This window comes from Semicossyphus pulcher, unplaced genomic scaffold (genome assembly GCF_022749685.1).
Source record: "Semicossyphus pulcher isolate SPU_LCO1_2020_fin unplaced genomic scaffold, fSemPul1.0.p SCAF_19, whole genome shotgun sequence".
In the NCBI taxonomy this organism is placed as follows: domain Eukaryota; kingdom Metazoa; phylum Chordata; class Actinopteri; order Labriformes; family Labridae; genus Semicossyphus; species Semicossyphus pulcher.
The window spans coordinates 23,209,166-23,225,536 of NW_027211692.1; the positions used below are offsets into that span (position 1 = coordinate 23,209,166).

General features: G+C 38.0%; 2 protein-coding genes across 2 annotated transcripts; both read left to right on the forward strand.

Annotated features, from left to right (window-relative positions):
- The first annotated feature begins 1,901 nt into the window (after nt 1–1,901).
- LOC138597076 (beta-galactosidase-1-like protein 2) lies at nt 1,902–7,348 on the forward strand. Its single transcript, XM_069668604.1, has 18 exons — nt 1,902–2,077; nt 2,242–2,310; nt 2,416–2,511; nt 2,591–2,699; nt 2,795–2,887; nt 3,000–3,081; nt 3,264–3,328; nt 3,411–3,495; nt 3,609–3,746; nt 3,838–3,918; nt 4,047–4,153; nt 4,629–4,775; nt 4,882–4,953; nt 5,497–5,575; nt 5,874–5,961; nt 6,123–6,237; nt 6,539–6,655; nt 6,751–7,348. Exons 1-18 carry the CDS (start codon nt 1,914–1,916, stop codon nt 6,859–6,861), a joined length of 1,818 nt encoding a protein of 605 aa, XP_069524705.1. The 5' UTR covers nt 1,902–1,913; the 3' UTR covers nt 6,862–7,348.
- A 193-nt stretch (nt 7,349–7,541) lies between these two features.
- On the forward strand, nt 7,542–13,825 carry ilvbl (ilvB (bacterial acetolactate synthase)-like). The gene is made up of 14 exons (XM_069668537.1): nt 7,542–7,894; nt 8,438–8,639; nt 8,942–9,069; nt 9,243–9,493; nt 9,629–9,728; nt 9,896–9,993; nt 10,193–10,329; nt 10,663–10,797; nt 11,027–11,141; nt 11,375–11,544; nt 11,769–11,839; nt 11,930–12,001; nt 12,147–12,252; nt 12,342–13,825. Exons 1-14 carry the CDS (start codon nt 7,781–7,783, stop codon nt 12,518–12,520), a joined length of 1,878 nt encoding a protein of 625 aa, XP_069524638.1. The 5' UTR covers nt 7,542–7,780; the 3' UTR covers nt 12,521–13,825.
- Nucleotides 13,826–16,371: the final 2,546 nt, after the last annotated feature.

The following is a 16,371-nucleotide window of genomic DNA, read 5'->3' on the forward strand; positions in this document are numbered from 1 at the left end:
GTAACGTAACACTCACAGTCACATACACAACGTGCACCATGCACACTGCTGTCAGTATGTAGGGACCGTCGCAGAATTACGCTGCTGAGAAAAAGCAGAAAATGTGAAAACGTCCCTGTGCTTTAAAAAAAAATGCTTTCCATGATTATTGACAAGCATTTTCTCCTTAATTCCTTGTAATCAAATCATGAATGTAAATATATGGATTTTTTTTCTTGTCCATGTTCAATGGGAATTTTTTGTCATCCATACCATAGACCAGGGGTCTCCAACAGGTAGCTCGCAGCCTGGATTTTAGTAGCTCGCCAAGAGGTTCACAGACTCAATAAATATACTTTGAAAACCTTTTTCCACTTCAATTCAGTCAGATACACAGATTACCCACCCCCTCCAATACAAAAATATGATATCCTATCAGCTATAAATGAAAAACGGCGATGCTCCTGGCAAGTTTGTCGACGTCTGAACCTAATCATTCACAGCAATTTTACAGCAACCTCCATCGACAGGTCGGGTCAGTTATGCTGTACGCTTTGAGCTAAAGTGAGGAGTTCCTTGCTATTAGCAAGCCTGCTTAGCCAGATTTATGATGGACAATGAAGGTGGCCATGACAAGAAAAAGCAGACAACATACTATTTCCACGGGGAGTGGGAAAGCAAGTATTTTTTCACAAATGTGAAGGACAAGTGTACCTCATCTGTGGCACCAACGTTTCAGTCGATAAAAGAATCAACATGGGGCGCCACCAGCAAATACAGCGATGTAATGCAAGTAGCTGACTGCTGACTGGCTGCAGTAAAGGTCATAAAGCCCGCCTCCTCCATGTTGCCAGATGGGACATGAGTCAAACTATAAAATCAAAATAGGATCAAATACATTTTTCGCAAACTTGTTTTCTGCCTTTATAGTTTGTTCTTATCATGCTGATTTACGTCCAAGTGTTCATTTTTCAGACAAGTTTATTTTTAATTAGTTAAAGGATGCTATGAAAAGGATGATTGACAGCTCTTTTGACAAATACCGCTCCTGCAGCCGATCTGTTCCTGATTAGCAGAGTACAGAACAAACGGTGAGAGGAACGTAACTTAAACAATCATTACAGTCATTGAAGTTCCCATATCTGTGAACTTTAACTTCAGACAAACACAAAGAAGCTGTTCTGCTGTTAAATACACCGACGTGTGGGATCCTTGCTGGGTTTATTTTTTGGTAATTTAAGTGTGTTTTGGTTACCTCCACCCGCCAATCTCTACTGCGCAACTCTGGCTCCAAATTATGTCACGATTGCAAAATGGCAGCGACTATCACTGGGGCTATTTTGGCATCAATTACGTACAATGAGAGCAGATGGAGACGCATCGTCCATCGATATATACACTCATTAATCCATAGCTGTAGTGTCATTGTAAAATGGTAAAAAAAAGCTACTAAAAGTGGAGGATATATTGCTGACCAAAGTTCCACATCTTCCATTATGTGTAGGCTGTAATTAAATCTAGAATGGCCACATGGAATCACTATGACTAAACCTACTATAAACTAGATAGGCTACCACGAGGTCAACATTAATGCCTCCCTTCTCTAACTGAGCGCTGCAGGGGGAGAGAGAGAGATAGGGGAGAGAAACAGAGCACAATTATAGTTTTTGTTCCGAAACAACAATAGTTTCCTTTATCCACAGGGTTTGAGGCCTCCCTGCACTATCCTCCCATCAAATCTGTTCTGGCAAGCTCACCATCAAGGTACAGCTTTGACAATGTTTTTGAGGTAATCGGGCTCAATCAAGTCTTGGTAAGTCTTTACTTTTATTATGCTCATATATCGACATTTAAGATGGCCTACTATCTATTTATTTTTTCCATTATATTTATGCAGTTTCTTTTCAATCAGACGTCACCCTGAAAAAAGAAGAATGAGCGGTATGGAGGGTCTGAGGGCAAACTCGTCTCAGTTCACTCTGGAAGGAGTGCCCTTCCGCATCCTGGGTGGCTCTATCCATTACTTCCGTGTCCCCAGAGCCTACTGGGAGGACCGTCTGCTGAAGATGAAGGCCTGTGGTCTCAATACTCTCACGACGTAGGCTCACACTGCCACTTGACTTAAATGCTTATTTACTAGAGAGGATCAAATATTTTTCATTAAGTATTTTTTCAAATAAAAAATGAAAAACGTCATGGAAAATCAGGATTGGTAGTGATACTATTGCTTGAGCTACAAAGACTTGCTTTCTTACTTTTCAGATATGTGCCATGGAATCTGCATGAGCCTGAAAGAGGAACATTTAACTTTCAGGATCAGTTGGACCTCAAGTTAGGCTTCCATAAATATTTTTCTTCCTCTCTGAAGGTTGTTAAAATTTTCCAAAAGACTAAATGATCCTCAAATCAAAACAACGGTATGTCTACCTTTCTCAGGGCCTATGTCAGTTTAGCAGCAGAGATGGGTCTGTGGGTGATTCTGCGTCCTGGACCCTACATCTGTGCTGAATGGGACTTGGGAGGGTTGCCTAGGTAAAACCATCTACCTTGCTCTTTAAAATTGCCACGTATTAGCTGTATGCCACCAAAGTTGTTATCGTGTTTCTTTTAGCTGGTTGTTACAAGATAATGAAATGCAGTTGAGGACGACTTACCCTGGATTTGTAGATGCTGTCAACCTCTATTTTGACAAGCTTGTCTCCGTTATCAAACCTCTGATGGTGAGTCAAACTACATTTTTGTCATACTTCCCATTAAGGAATTCCTGAAAGAATAATTGAAGATTCCAGTGAAACAATTATATACTTGTTTTCAGTTTGAAGAGGGAGGCCCGATCATTGCAGTTCAAGTTGAGAATGAGTATGGATCATATGCCAAAGATGAGAATTACATGCCCTTTGTAAAGAACGTGAGTCTGTTATTGTATTGCAATGTTTGGTTTAATTAGGATCCTTTACAATACCATGTAATGAAGTTAATTTAGTATATTAAGGAAAACATATTTTGCTCGATCCCTGCAGTGTCTTCAATCCAGAGGCATCAAAGAGCTCCTGCTGACTTCAGACAACTGGGAGGGCTTGAGATATGGAGGAACGGAAGGAGGTAATGAAGATGTTACTCTTGGGTCAAAGGAAAAATTTAACTGATGTTTGTTTATTTTCTTAATTTATTGCCCTTTAACTGTATTGTACACTTTTTACTCTCCTATTTCCATGTACGTTTAATAATGTGCTTTGTAATTGTTTGACTCTCACCTCATTTGATCTAAATCTTGCTCATTTCAGTTCTAAGAACAATAAACCTTCAGAGACTGTCGTTTGGAGCCATCCACCACTTAGCTGACATGCAAGTAGGTGAATTTAATGCTATTATTCTTGCATTACAGCCGACAGTAATATATGTATTTAAGACAGGCATGTGTCTTTGTGTAGCCCCAGAAACCTCTAATGGTGACGGAGTATTGGTCTGGGTGGTTTGACGTCTGGGGAGAAAATCACCACGTGTTCCATGCTGAGGGTACAATAAAAATGATCAATCCCTTCCATCATATTTGCAGAGAAGATGCTCATTTTCAGCATCATTATATTCATTATATAACCCTCTTATAAAAAGTATACTATGATTTACAGACATGCTAGCTGTTGTGTCAGAGATCCTGGAGAGAGGTGTCTCCATTAATCTGTATATGTTCCTTGGGGGAACCAGCTTTGGCTTCATGAATGGAGCGATGGATTTAGGTACATACAAACCTCAGGTCACCAGTTATGGTAAGTATGGATAACCATTACAAACTAAAGAAGAAAGAATGTTTCAGATATTTTATGAATATACATTGATAAATAACTTTTTTTTTTGCAGATTACGACTCTCCGCTATCTGAGGCCGGAGATTGCACACCAAAATATCAACTTTTGAGAAACTTATTCAGCCAGTACCACTGTAAGTCTTTCTTCATTGATTTAATTACAATAGAAACTGTAAACACCTAGATATTTATGATGACTTTATAAGCTAGAGTTTCTATCATTATTATCATTATTTCATGTTTTTGCCATCTTGCGTTGCAGCTGAGCCTCTTCCTGAAGTGCCCTCTCCTCAGGAGAGAAGAGCGTACGACCCTGTTCTCATCCAGCAGCACTTGTCTCTGTGGGATAGCCTGCACTTCACTGACAAGGTCAGCTGCATGCAAGCACATTTCTTTATGACTGATATTTGTATAATCTAAAGAAACTACTGCAACGTGACCATTCTGTCAGATGAATACAAAAGGGCCCTGCTGGGATGAGAGCAATATGTAAGATGTGGTTAGCCTCTGACAGACAGAACATCTCTGTTATCAACGAGTGTGTCTGCCTCTCTGTCTCCGCCTGTGTTTCTTGCAACATGCTGCTTCTGCTCTAGACAGATGTCTCACATCTAGCAGCTAGGTTTGGTCATACCTCAAGGTGTCAAAACACCTGCTTTTTTTTAAAAGAAGTATCTGTCATATGCCATATAATTCTACTGCCATATTCCTTCATAATCCCAGCAGTGACCAAGTCTCACCATGGCTGTAAGGCTACACAGATACAGATTTAGAGGTCTGTTATTTATTGTGTTCTGCCAGGTTCTTGTATCTAATATGCTAGAATGTTTGACTATTCATCTAGCCATACAGGTCAGACAGGCCAGTGAACATGGAGAATCTCCCTGTCAACAACAACAACGGTCAGTCATATGGTTACACACTGTATGAAACAACCATCACCTGTGGAGAAACCCTCAACTCCAGGAACAACATCAGAGACAGAGCACTGGTGAGGACAGACTGATACATGCCATACATGCATTTTAGTTTATATAGTGAGGTTACACATCATGTTTATACTTAATTTTGTCATTGTGACTTTTAACGTTCTATAGGTTTTTGTGGACAGACAATATGTTGGTGGTTTGGACTACAAGACCCATGAGCTGATCCTCCCTGAAGGAAAGGTAGACAGTTGTGGCAGTTCTTACTCGTCTTACTTGCACATTCCATACCTGTGTTCCTTGACACACTCCTGAAATGCATACATTTTTTGGTTATATTAAGACTTTGAGTGAGGGTTAGTCCCCTTTATTTCGGAGATGATGTCAAAGTACTAGTAAGTAATACAGTCCAGCATGGCAAAGCAAGTAAAGTAACATAAAAAAGTAGTAAAAACAGATTTATACTTTGCGAAAAATAAAATAAAATATATACATTGTGCAAAATTGTTAACCAACCAACAAAGATGCCTTTTTACCAATCACTTAATCAAACAAAAAAACAAATCAATCAACCAATCATAAAACATAGTCACAGGGAAATGTAACTTATTGTAACTCAAACTTAACCTCCATTTTTAAATTTAAAAAAGAGTATGGGAATATGAATAGTTATATTTGGAATATTCACTATTTTATTTTGGCATCTTCAGACAAGCACATAAATATTGTGGTCACTTTCTCATCTGACTGACTTTCTAAATTATACTTATTTATGTTGCATCGAAGGGAGAGAGGACGTTGAGCTTACTTGTGGAGAACTGTGGAAGGGTGAATTACGGAAAAGCTCTAGATGAACAACGCAAAGGTATTCTTTCTTCAAACATGAGTTTTTTTGCATTTTCCCCATCTCACTCATCTTAATTTATGATGAAAACCCATTGTCCATTGTTAATTTATATTTCAAACCTCAACTTTTTATATGAGACCAGGTTTCCAGGCTTGAGTCAAACCATTGTTAACTTTTAGCATGTTTAAACCCTCTGGCTTTTCTTTACTGCTTATCACCACTGATCCAATATTGTAAGTAAGATAGAGCACACAAAAAAGCGCACATCCGTGTTTGTTATTATGTCTGCTTCAACGCTGCATTGCATATTTTTAAGGTATTGTAGGAGACATTCTGCTGAATCAAACCCCTGTGAGAGGATTTACCATCTTCTGTTTAGACATGAAGCCTGGATTTATGAAAAGGTTGGTTAAGTCAAAATGGGTGTTTTTGTTATGGTTATGGTTATGAAAGTGGTTATATGCTCAGGAATTAAGATTTGCTGGATCCTTCTTAACGTCCAGATTGATTTTAGTGTCACTGGACAACAGAGTGTGTTTTAAATAAATGTTTGATACTGTTTCAGATTAATGAGTTCAGGTCAGTGGAAGTCTGACTTCAAGTCGTCCCTCGTTCCAGGATTTTTCCTGGCCAGACTGCATGTGGATGGTCCTCCTAAAGACACCTTCATTACACTCCCTGTGAGTAGAAAAGTCAGACATCTTTAATGGAAACCTGCACTTCTTAGAGCTAGGAAATGGTCTAACATCATGCTACTATTTCTTATATTTCAAATGTATCATCATTTATAATGCATTCATTTTCATGCATGTTCAATAAAAGTACATTCAGCATAATGTAGCATTTATGTCTTTGTTGTACAAAACTATTTTTTCTTTGTTTGACACATTGTGATGTCTTATGTACTAATGATTTACTGTAATTAACTGGGACACTTGTCACCACTTGTTTTGGTGATCATATTGTTGCATCCATCCACAGGGTTGGGGTAAAGGATCGGTGTTTGTCAATGGACAGAACCTTGGACGTCATTGGTTCATCGGTCCTCAACATTTCCTTTATCTCCCAGGACCTTGGCTCCGAAGTGGAGAGAATCAGGTACATGAAAAGAATCACCTCAGATTTTCTTTTCTTGATTTACATTGTGTATGTACGTTGCAATGTATTATGTATTTTGTTATGTTCTCTTTCAGATTATTGTTTTTGAAGAACAAAAAGCGGCCGACAAAATACTGTTTGCTGAAAATCCTGAGCATGGAAGGACTATTGATGTTTACAAACTCCCCTTTTGCACACTACTTTGAAAATACTGAACAGCAACAACACATGGACTCATAACATAAGGGAAACATTTTATTTAAACTGGCAATTTAAAGGTATTAATTTACTAACCACAATATTCTTGGTTGCAATACACCAGCATGGATAATTTATTTCTTGATTCTGTTGCCTTGCAATGAGAAATTCAATATAGTCTGGCAGATTTCAGAGGAAACTTTGCTCTGATTAGAAATAGTTTGAGCCTTTAAACGGGTCACACCCCCCAAAGCTCCCTATTGGACCAGAGGCTTGTCCCTCACATGAGCGACTCCGTCTAATTCACAAAAGACACCTAGCCATTTCATCGGACCCAGAAACGAAGGCTAGAAACCGGAAAATAAATTGTCTTTTCCTTCAAAATAAAGGCTAATCTGGTCAGCACAGACTAAATTTGTGGAAGAAATATTGATACATACACAATTTCCCATAGCCATTATTAATATTTCAATGCATATTATTGTGAAAATAAACAGTAACCAACATGAAACAAACCAACATTTCTTTCTGTATTATTTGCAAGTTGTTTTACAGCTTTATTCTGAAAATATAACCGGAAGTTTCACCTGTATTTCCAGTTGTCTTGACTTGTAAATGAATCTCTTGATATTCCTGTGTCGGCACAGAAATTGCGGAAGAGCACTCGGTCGCTTGCAGAAGAGTCGACTACATGCCCTTCAGAGCATTTCGTCAGTAACTTTATTTTAGTTACTTCATATTGTTACATGCACGGAAGAAATTACGATTTATGAAATGAGATTACAGCGGTTGTAGGAGCAATTCTGCACCTTAGCCTAGCCGAGCCGAGCTGAGCTGAGCTACTGAAGTGAATGAGTTGACAGTTTGAATGTTAAGTTTAGGTACGATAATAAGTTGAGTTTTAAATACTAGTTTCCGCATCCTAACATGGAGTCTTGTGGAGCTGTTGGCACCGTTCTTGGATGCTCTGCGGGCATTGTGGTGGCTGGGCTGGTGTTTGCAGCCTACAAACTTGGCTTACTCTACCAGTTGTTGCACAAGGTAGGTTGTCACATTTAAACATGGTAATATGAACTGCTGTGTTGTATTGCTTTTTCCTAATGCATTATCTTCTAAAGCAGTGTTGCACGTATCTGTCATTGCATACACATCCATTATTTGTAATAAGCTTAAAACCTCACCTGTATTATGTACTGCAGGGTGTCACAGGTGAAAGGTAGGATGGAATCTATTCATGTAAACTTTGACCAGCATTGTGGTTTTCCAGCACAAAGGCTATCACAACACCAGGCTTTAACAACCAGGCTGTTAGTGGGATTGCACAAAGCCCTGAGGCTCATCACCACTGCAAGCCAGAACAATACATGGTTATTGTGAAATATGAAAGGCCGCTGGAATGAAGAGATAGTGTGACACAGATGACCTTTAGTTGGGCCATCAACTGACACTGACAGATGTTTATCTATGGCTGGGCCTTTTTTTCAAGTTTACAACATTGTATAATCTGTTAATTTTGTTAATAATCAGCATTAACCTGTGTATTCTCTTCTCTAACTTTTACACCTATTCTCTGCTTTCTTTCAGACTGAGACAAAGAGCCCTCGCCATGGTGGTGAGAGTGTGGCAGAGGTCCTCCGCGCCCACGGGGTCAAGTACGTTTTCACCCTCGTAGGTGGACACATCTCCCCTATTCTGGTTGCATGCGAGAAGATGGGCATCCGCATTGTGGACACAAGACACGAGGCCACTGCTGTCTTTGCTGCTGATGCTGTGGCAAGACTCTCAGGTGCAGACTTGCGTTACAAGTATTAATAGTTGTGTATGACCCTCTTAGTTCAGCTCTTATCATATCTATGTTGTTTTATGGAAAACTAAGGAATTAGGGGTGCTGTTGCTTAGTTAAGGCGTGTCTGGCCTTGTTGCTCTGGCTGTTTTTTTTGTCAAAAACAGGTGTAACTCATATTGTTATAAGACTAAAGTAAAGTATCAGTAAAAAGAATAAAACTGCCCCAGTGTCTTTTATAGTAAGCTCATCATCATTTGTGTGTTTCATTGGGCAATCTGCTATCATGATTGTCTCCCCACCAGGCACTGTTGGAGTTGCAGCTGTGACTGCTGGCCCAGGGCTCACCAACACAGTGACAGCAGTCAAGAATGCTCAGATGGCTGAATCTCCATTGCTTCTCATGGGAGGAGCTGCCGGTACACTACTTCAGGTGGAGTTGATTTAAATACTGATGCAAATAAGATGTGAATGTACAGGCAAAATATAATAACAGTAACTAAATAATTTGGAATTTTAGGCTCTGCTGCTGTCAAGAAATGTGTATGGTAGCCCTTGAAATGTGTTGGATGTCTAACCTCTCCATCGTCTGGGTTTATGGTACAGGGCAGAGGAGCGTTGCAAGATATCGACCAGATGTCTCTCTTCAAGCCTCTGTGTAAGTTCTGTGCCTCCATCAGGACAATCAGGGAGATCGTGCCTACTGTCAGGAAAGCCCTGGCCATCGCCCAGTCGGGAACTCCTGGTCCTGTGTTTATAGAGTTCCCCATCGACACGCTGTATCCCTTCCACCTTGTGTCCAAAGAGTTTGGAGTTAAAAACCCTCCCAAAGGCCTAATGGGGAAAATTGTCTCATGGTATGTTTTTGAATTAGAATGCAGTGCGCATCAGTCTGAGTTGGATGTTCTGCGCTTTTCTCTTTCATTCATTTCACTCTCTATTTTTAAATAAAGGCAGAAATGTAATGACATAGTGGTCTGGTTTCTTTTAAGGTACCTCAATAACCACCTCATGAATCTCTTTGCTGGAGCCTGGGAGACCCGAGATATGTCTCCACTTCCTGTTGACATCCCACATGCTACAGAAGATCAGGTAAAACTGCTCTTAACTTTGATGATGCTAAATATTTTTTCTTGAGGCCGTTAAATTTTTAAGTCAAATCCATTACAGTTGGTCCCTCCCAACTGGAGCAGTATGCAATAACTATATCAGAATATAAAATGTTTTGCTGTTTCTTTTTTTTTTTCAATACAAATCAGGTACAAAAGTGCATAGAACTGGTGAGTCGAGCCAAGAAACCTGTTATTCTGCTCGGCAGCCAAGCAACATTACCTCCAACGCCGGTGGATGATATCAGGTAAAGGAGAACATGTTATGCCCCCCTTTTCAAAACTTTTTAATTCCATGTCTTAATGTTTTTCTGGCACTTTTGACTATTTGGTTATTCGCTGTCAATAAAAATGTTAAGATGTTTGGCATTCCAATAGTATTCAAATGTTTTTTCGTAATTTTACTGAGCAATGCTTATGCAGTCGGAATATTTGCCTGCCTTTTAGGAAGGCATTGGAGGACTTGGGCATCCCCTGCTTCCTTGGGGGCATGTCCCGTGGCATGCTGGGTAAAGACAGTCCCATCCACATCCGACAGAACAGACGAGATGCTTTGAAGGAGGCGGACTTGGTGCTCTTAGCAGGTCAGACATACAGTGTTACAGTTTTAATGTGATATGTAAACAAGGTAATAACAGCTTTTTGACAATGGATGATTCAGTAAACAAACACTAAACAAAACGCAAGAAAATAACTAACAAACATATAGTAAAGGGGTATAAACAGAGCTGTTGATCTTAATACTTGATGTAAGGTTTCAAGGAATCATAACTTTTTCCTGCAAAAATGAACAAACCAATTTCTGAATGCTTTCCAAATTCAGATTCAGGTTGAACTGTATGTTTAAGGTAGCCAGTAAAGCCCCAGGTCAACAAACATTCTTAGTAAACAGTTAACAATGTGAGTTTTTTTTGCAGGCACTGTGTGTGACTTCCGGCTGAGCTATGGCAGAGTTCTAAACAGACGCAGTAAGATCATTGCTGTCAACAGAGATAAGACACAGCTGTTGAAAAACTCAGACATGTTCTGGAAACCAACTGTAGCAATTCAGGGTACGTTCACAAGCTTCCATCATAACAAACAATCATAAATACACTAATTATGTCTTTTTAGATCTCAGGTGATTAGTTTTGAATATGCTATCTAAAGAAAAGAAAATATTGGTACTGGATCTATCTATCGATTTGTATGATAGATTTTGTTTCAGCATTAGAAAACAGACATACCTACAAACATACATTTTGCAAGAGTCTATAAATTGTAAATGTGGGTCTATTTTAGGCGACGCTGGTTCATTCTTAATGCGGCTTTCCAAAGGCCTTAAGGGCCATCGCTGTCCGGAGGAATGGCCTCAGAGCCTCAAAGCAGGAGATACGGCCAAAGAAAATACAAACAGGTTAGCAGAGCTGAAATGCCACTGGTCCCTGTTCTGTGTTTGTGTCAACATGTATTATAAAACCATCAGTGTCATCTAGACAAATAGCCTCCTTACTTACACTCTTGATGATTTAAAAACCTCCTGATGAGAAAAAACACAGATTAATCAAATGTAATGGTGATGCAAATACAACTATACAACTACATAATTTCCAATCCACATCACATAAACGTGAGTATTATTTATTCCAGGGCTAAAGCTGATGAGAAGACGGAACACCACTTGAATCCCTTGAAAGTCCTCCACCGTGTGGATGAGTTGATGGCAGAGGACAGCATCATTGTTGCAGATGGGGGAGATTTTGTTGGTAGTGCTGCTTACATTATGAGACCAAGAGGACCTATGCGTTGGCTAGATCCAGGTTAGTCCTCATATACCAAATGGCAATTGGTTTATAAAGAACTGTTTTAAAAAACTGGACATTTGTATTCAAGTCAAGTAAAGTTAATTTATGAAGGTCAAGCATTTGACATACAGTACATGGTCAAAAGTCTTTATAATATCATTGTATTCAGAGGTTAGTCTGGTTTTCCTTGCAGTCACAGGGGGAAATAAAAACCTTGAATTTTTCGTTATCTGGAATAGGTGCCTTCGGAACCCTGGGAGTTGGAGGAGGATTTGCTCTCGGGGCAAAACTGTGCCGGCCTGAATCTGAGGTATATTGAACTCTGAAACTGCTGTATCTATTCATGTAACGATTGTATATAACTCTTCACGGGTGAAATGCAAATTTTTGTGCTTTTCAGGTGTGGATAGTATATGGTGACGGCTCCTTAGGATACAGTGTTGCAGAGTTTGACACTTTCACTAGACACAAGGTAAAATCACCTATTGCAGCATTTACATACAACATATTACACATAATATATATATATATATATATATACTTATGGTACAATTATATATATAAGATTGTACCATAAGTTATAGTATGGTTTATTCTGTTTTTTTTCAACCCCCTAGACACCAGTTATAGCTGTGGTGGGGAATGATGCATGTTGGAGTCAGATATCCAGAGAGCAGGTTCCCATACTCGGCAGCAACGTGGCATGTGGCCTTGCATTTACAGGTATATTTTCTGCAAAGGCTCTTGTAAGACTGTTTTGATTCTGTCACTAACTTGCTATATTATTTACTATATATTCTTCTCCTTTGCAGATTATCATATTGTGGCAGATGGTTACGGTGGTAAGGGCTACCTTGTAGGACGAGAGGACGAGGACAGGCTCAGCGACATCATCAGGCAGGCCCAGAGGGAAAGCCAGGAGGGCAACGCTATACTTCTCAATGTTCTGATAGGGAAGACCAACTTTAGAGAAGGCTCTATCTCTGTATAGAGATGCTACGGCATCTTTAAACAGTGCATTCTTCTTTGTCTATCTTTGGCTCCTCATAGACCGTCAGGCTCTATGAATGGTTTAAGAAAAGATGAAAATACTGTTGGATGCTGTAGAGCCCAGCCCTAACTAGACCTATGCTAATCCTCTGTGCCCTTAAAGCCATATTTCACTTTGCTGTACAGTAGGCCGATCTCCTTTAAAACTACATGAACTATCAGTTGCAATATAACTTACCTACTTGTCAGAATTGGCAAAAATAATCTTAGTAACATATGTACAAACACCAGAGTCATGACTTCAATATTTCAACATCATAAACCTGCAGTTTTGATAATAATTATCATAATGATGCATAGCCACATGATTTATTGCAATATATTTATATAAATATACTATTAACATTCTGTTATACTATAGCTGCAGATCCTCCAGCCTTGAAACGTAATCCTTTGTTGTACATCATGATACTTGTAGTATACAAGACTGCTGCATCTTGAGAATAAGACAAGTGAAAAGTAAGAAAAACGTCTTCTATTTTTAACATTCAAACAGCCTGTTCTAACGTAAGATAATACATGCAAATAAACCATTGTTTGAAAAACATTTGTGACAGAGAGCATTGGTTTAACTTCTCAAATTCAACCAGAATGCCTTTTCTCCTGTTATAAACTGAATATGGAGCCTTTTTATTAAGACACATGTAATCTTTCAGGTGTGATATTCTTTAACGGTTAATGATTTGTGACAAAAATGTGTAAAAATGGAAAAAAAAAAGTTTTTGAATGTTTAAGATTGATAAATGGTATGCCTTATAATGTTTGATTGTATCTTTGATTACATTGATATGTCTAGATTGAAGATGTGTCTGCTGATTCAGTAATGTATTTAAATTATATTTAATACTGACTTGTATGCATTGATGTGGGCTATTATTTAAAATAGGCCTATACACTATGTATTGCACTATAATTATAACTTATGTACTCACCAGGTGGATTTTCTCACTCCTATAAGCTGTGTATTTGGTTTGTATGGTGCTTTGAGAAGGGTATTTTAATCTTTTGATCATGGAATGTTTATTTGGATTAATTTTCAAATGAATGAGTGGACTTTAAATGATCTAACAATATACTGTTTTATAGACATTTGTTTAAAATGAATTTAATTGTGAACGTTCTACAGTTAGACTTCAGAAGTGGAGTGAAACTGAAGGCTGTATGTCTAGGAAATTTAGGGAGAGTGACGGCTGCTTTTGTTGAACTTGGACATTTAGTTTAAAATAAAAGTTAATTTTGTAAGTGACTGCTGTGTTTAATCTTGTTAGCAGTCCTTGAAACTTGAATTGCAAATCTGGCATGAGCTGCAACACGGAACTCTTTGTATACTTTACAGTGGTTGAACCCACTATTAATATTGGTTGTAAGTCATATGAAAAGTAACAAGGAGGGAATTCTAATTGTTGGCATCTGTAATGAGGCATACAGCCTGTATTTTGGAACTTAACAATGCATGTATAATGTACCAAGGCCATTTTCTGCAGGTAAATATTTTCTGCACCAATTAACTATTACCAGGAAGTTACAGACCTCAGTTATCCTCTCAGTTGAGGGTTCCATAAAAAAAATTGTCACTTTGACTGGATTGTTTAACTCCTTTGGTAGTGATACAAGCTGTACAACTTATCAACTTTACACTAGAATACCCATTAATGTCCACAGTGGAGTTTTATGATTTTCTTTACAGTACTCAAAGTACCAGCTGAGCTAAGAACAAATCCACTGAAAATTTTGTAATCAGTCAAAGTATGAGGCCACAGTACGACTATCTTTAGTTATTGGTAGTGCTTTTTTTTTTCTATTTTTCACAAAAAAAAACTCTAAACCAACAGGTTAGGATATCACATCTTCATAATGTTTCATACACACATAGTCCAGAATCGAAAGAATTTATATTCAAAAAGAATTTTGATAACGCACCGCTTTTCCTTTGATCAGTATTCATATTTTGCGGAAATTAGTGACATTTTCTCTAGTGTTCTATGATGTTTCTATGTTGTCCTATGGGGTTTACCCTATGAACAAAATGTTTTAATCTCAAATTCATCCAGACTAAATTTCCATGTCACTTATACACACGCACGCATGCACGCACATACACACACTACTACTACACAATTATTACACCATCCTCTGAAATCTGTACAAAAAGGAGCTTCGATTTTACTTTAAAATATTAAAATAGTTAGACATCCAGTGGCCAACTGAGCAACACTAACTGTGTGTGTGTGTGTGTGTGTGCATGCGCGTGCATGACATTTCGCGTTGTATGTGTGCATGTGTATGTTTGTGTGTAAATGTGTTTACTAGTGGTTGAGGCACCTCAAAGGTCTTTGGCTAATCAGAATACATTCATTTCCATTTGCCCATTAGCCATTAGCATACATCCTTGAAATAAATTGAAGTGAATGAAAGCCCTGTTGGAAACACCTGGTTTTGAAGCTACATTTCTCTTCATTTCTTCCTTAAAGTTCAGGGGAAAATATTCTTTATGATTACTTTAGTCTATCTGGTCTTCAAGAGTTTTTGAACATGTGATCACAGGAACCTGTACTTCCAGTAGTTTTTTTTGTATAAACTCATATACCTGTGTCTCAAAAACTACAATGAGTTAAATCAAATGCTTGGTATTATTGGTTTTAGAACAACTTAAATTAAAAAAAATATATATATATACTTGTTTTTGTGAATTTTCAGCGTTTTTTTAAACAACTTTGTCAGCCAATTAAGGCATGGTACATATTCAAAATCAAACATTTTAATTTTGTTTTGTGTAGCCACATACAGTTTCCACAGCAAATGTTCTATTTCCACCCCAAACAGAAAAAAATTATGTGGGACTTTTCCTTAACATACTAAATTTAGTTGATAATCATGAATAGGTTAACACAGTTGTTAGTCGTTATTTTTAAATTAACATAACATATGTGGTTTATGTGAGACAAAAAAATTGAATTTAAATAGCAAATCCTTCTGACATGATGGCTGCGACTTTTGACCTAAATACTTTGTGAGTGCAGTTCTCTTTTTAAACAGGAGATGGCAGGAGAACTTTAACTTAGGCAACCTGTGCTGACGTGTTCCTGTTTAGCATAAACTATGGGTAAAACCCATATAGGAGAAACATACTATCTGGGATATAATCTGCCAATGGATGCATCGATGAATGCCAGCTTAAATACGACAGGTTTTGATTTTTGATTTAAAATTAAATTAGTTTATGATTCTTAAACGTGGATTCTCTAGCCTTCAAATTAAAACTAGTCTGTTTTCCAGGCAGTGCCTAAAATTATTATTGTAGTTATTTTTTGTTTCATATATGAATCAGATTGTCTAATCAGAGGCTTTGAACCCATTGAAAGAAAGGTTGATTTCTGAGTATTACATAACTGATTTCTGTTCTGAATGTTGTTACATTAGAAAGTTAAAAGAGTTACTTCCCACTTTCTGCACAATTATTTCAGTATAACAAGGATTACAGATGCAGAAAGCAACAATTTATGCTGAAAACAACTGTAACCTATACTGTACTGTTGTCTGCTCTCTAACTTCTTACCAATGACTGTAGTGTTGGCTTCTTACTCGTTGTTGACGTCACAGTCCTTCTGCTGCTTTCAGGTGTTCGTTGTAAATGCTAACTTCCTGACATAAGAAATGTAAACAAGTGTTGTTTTTTTTGAGTGGTTTGATATATTCTGTGAAGCATTTACATACTACATTATTATAAATTACCGCCACATTTATTATTATGAATGTATCGGGGGGGGGGGGGTCTACGTTCCTGAAGTACTT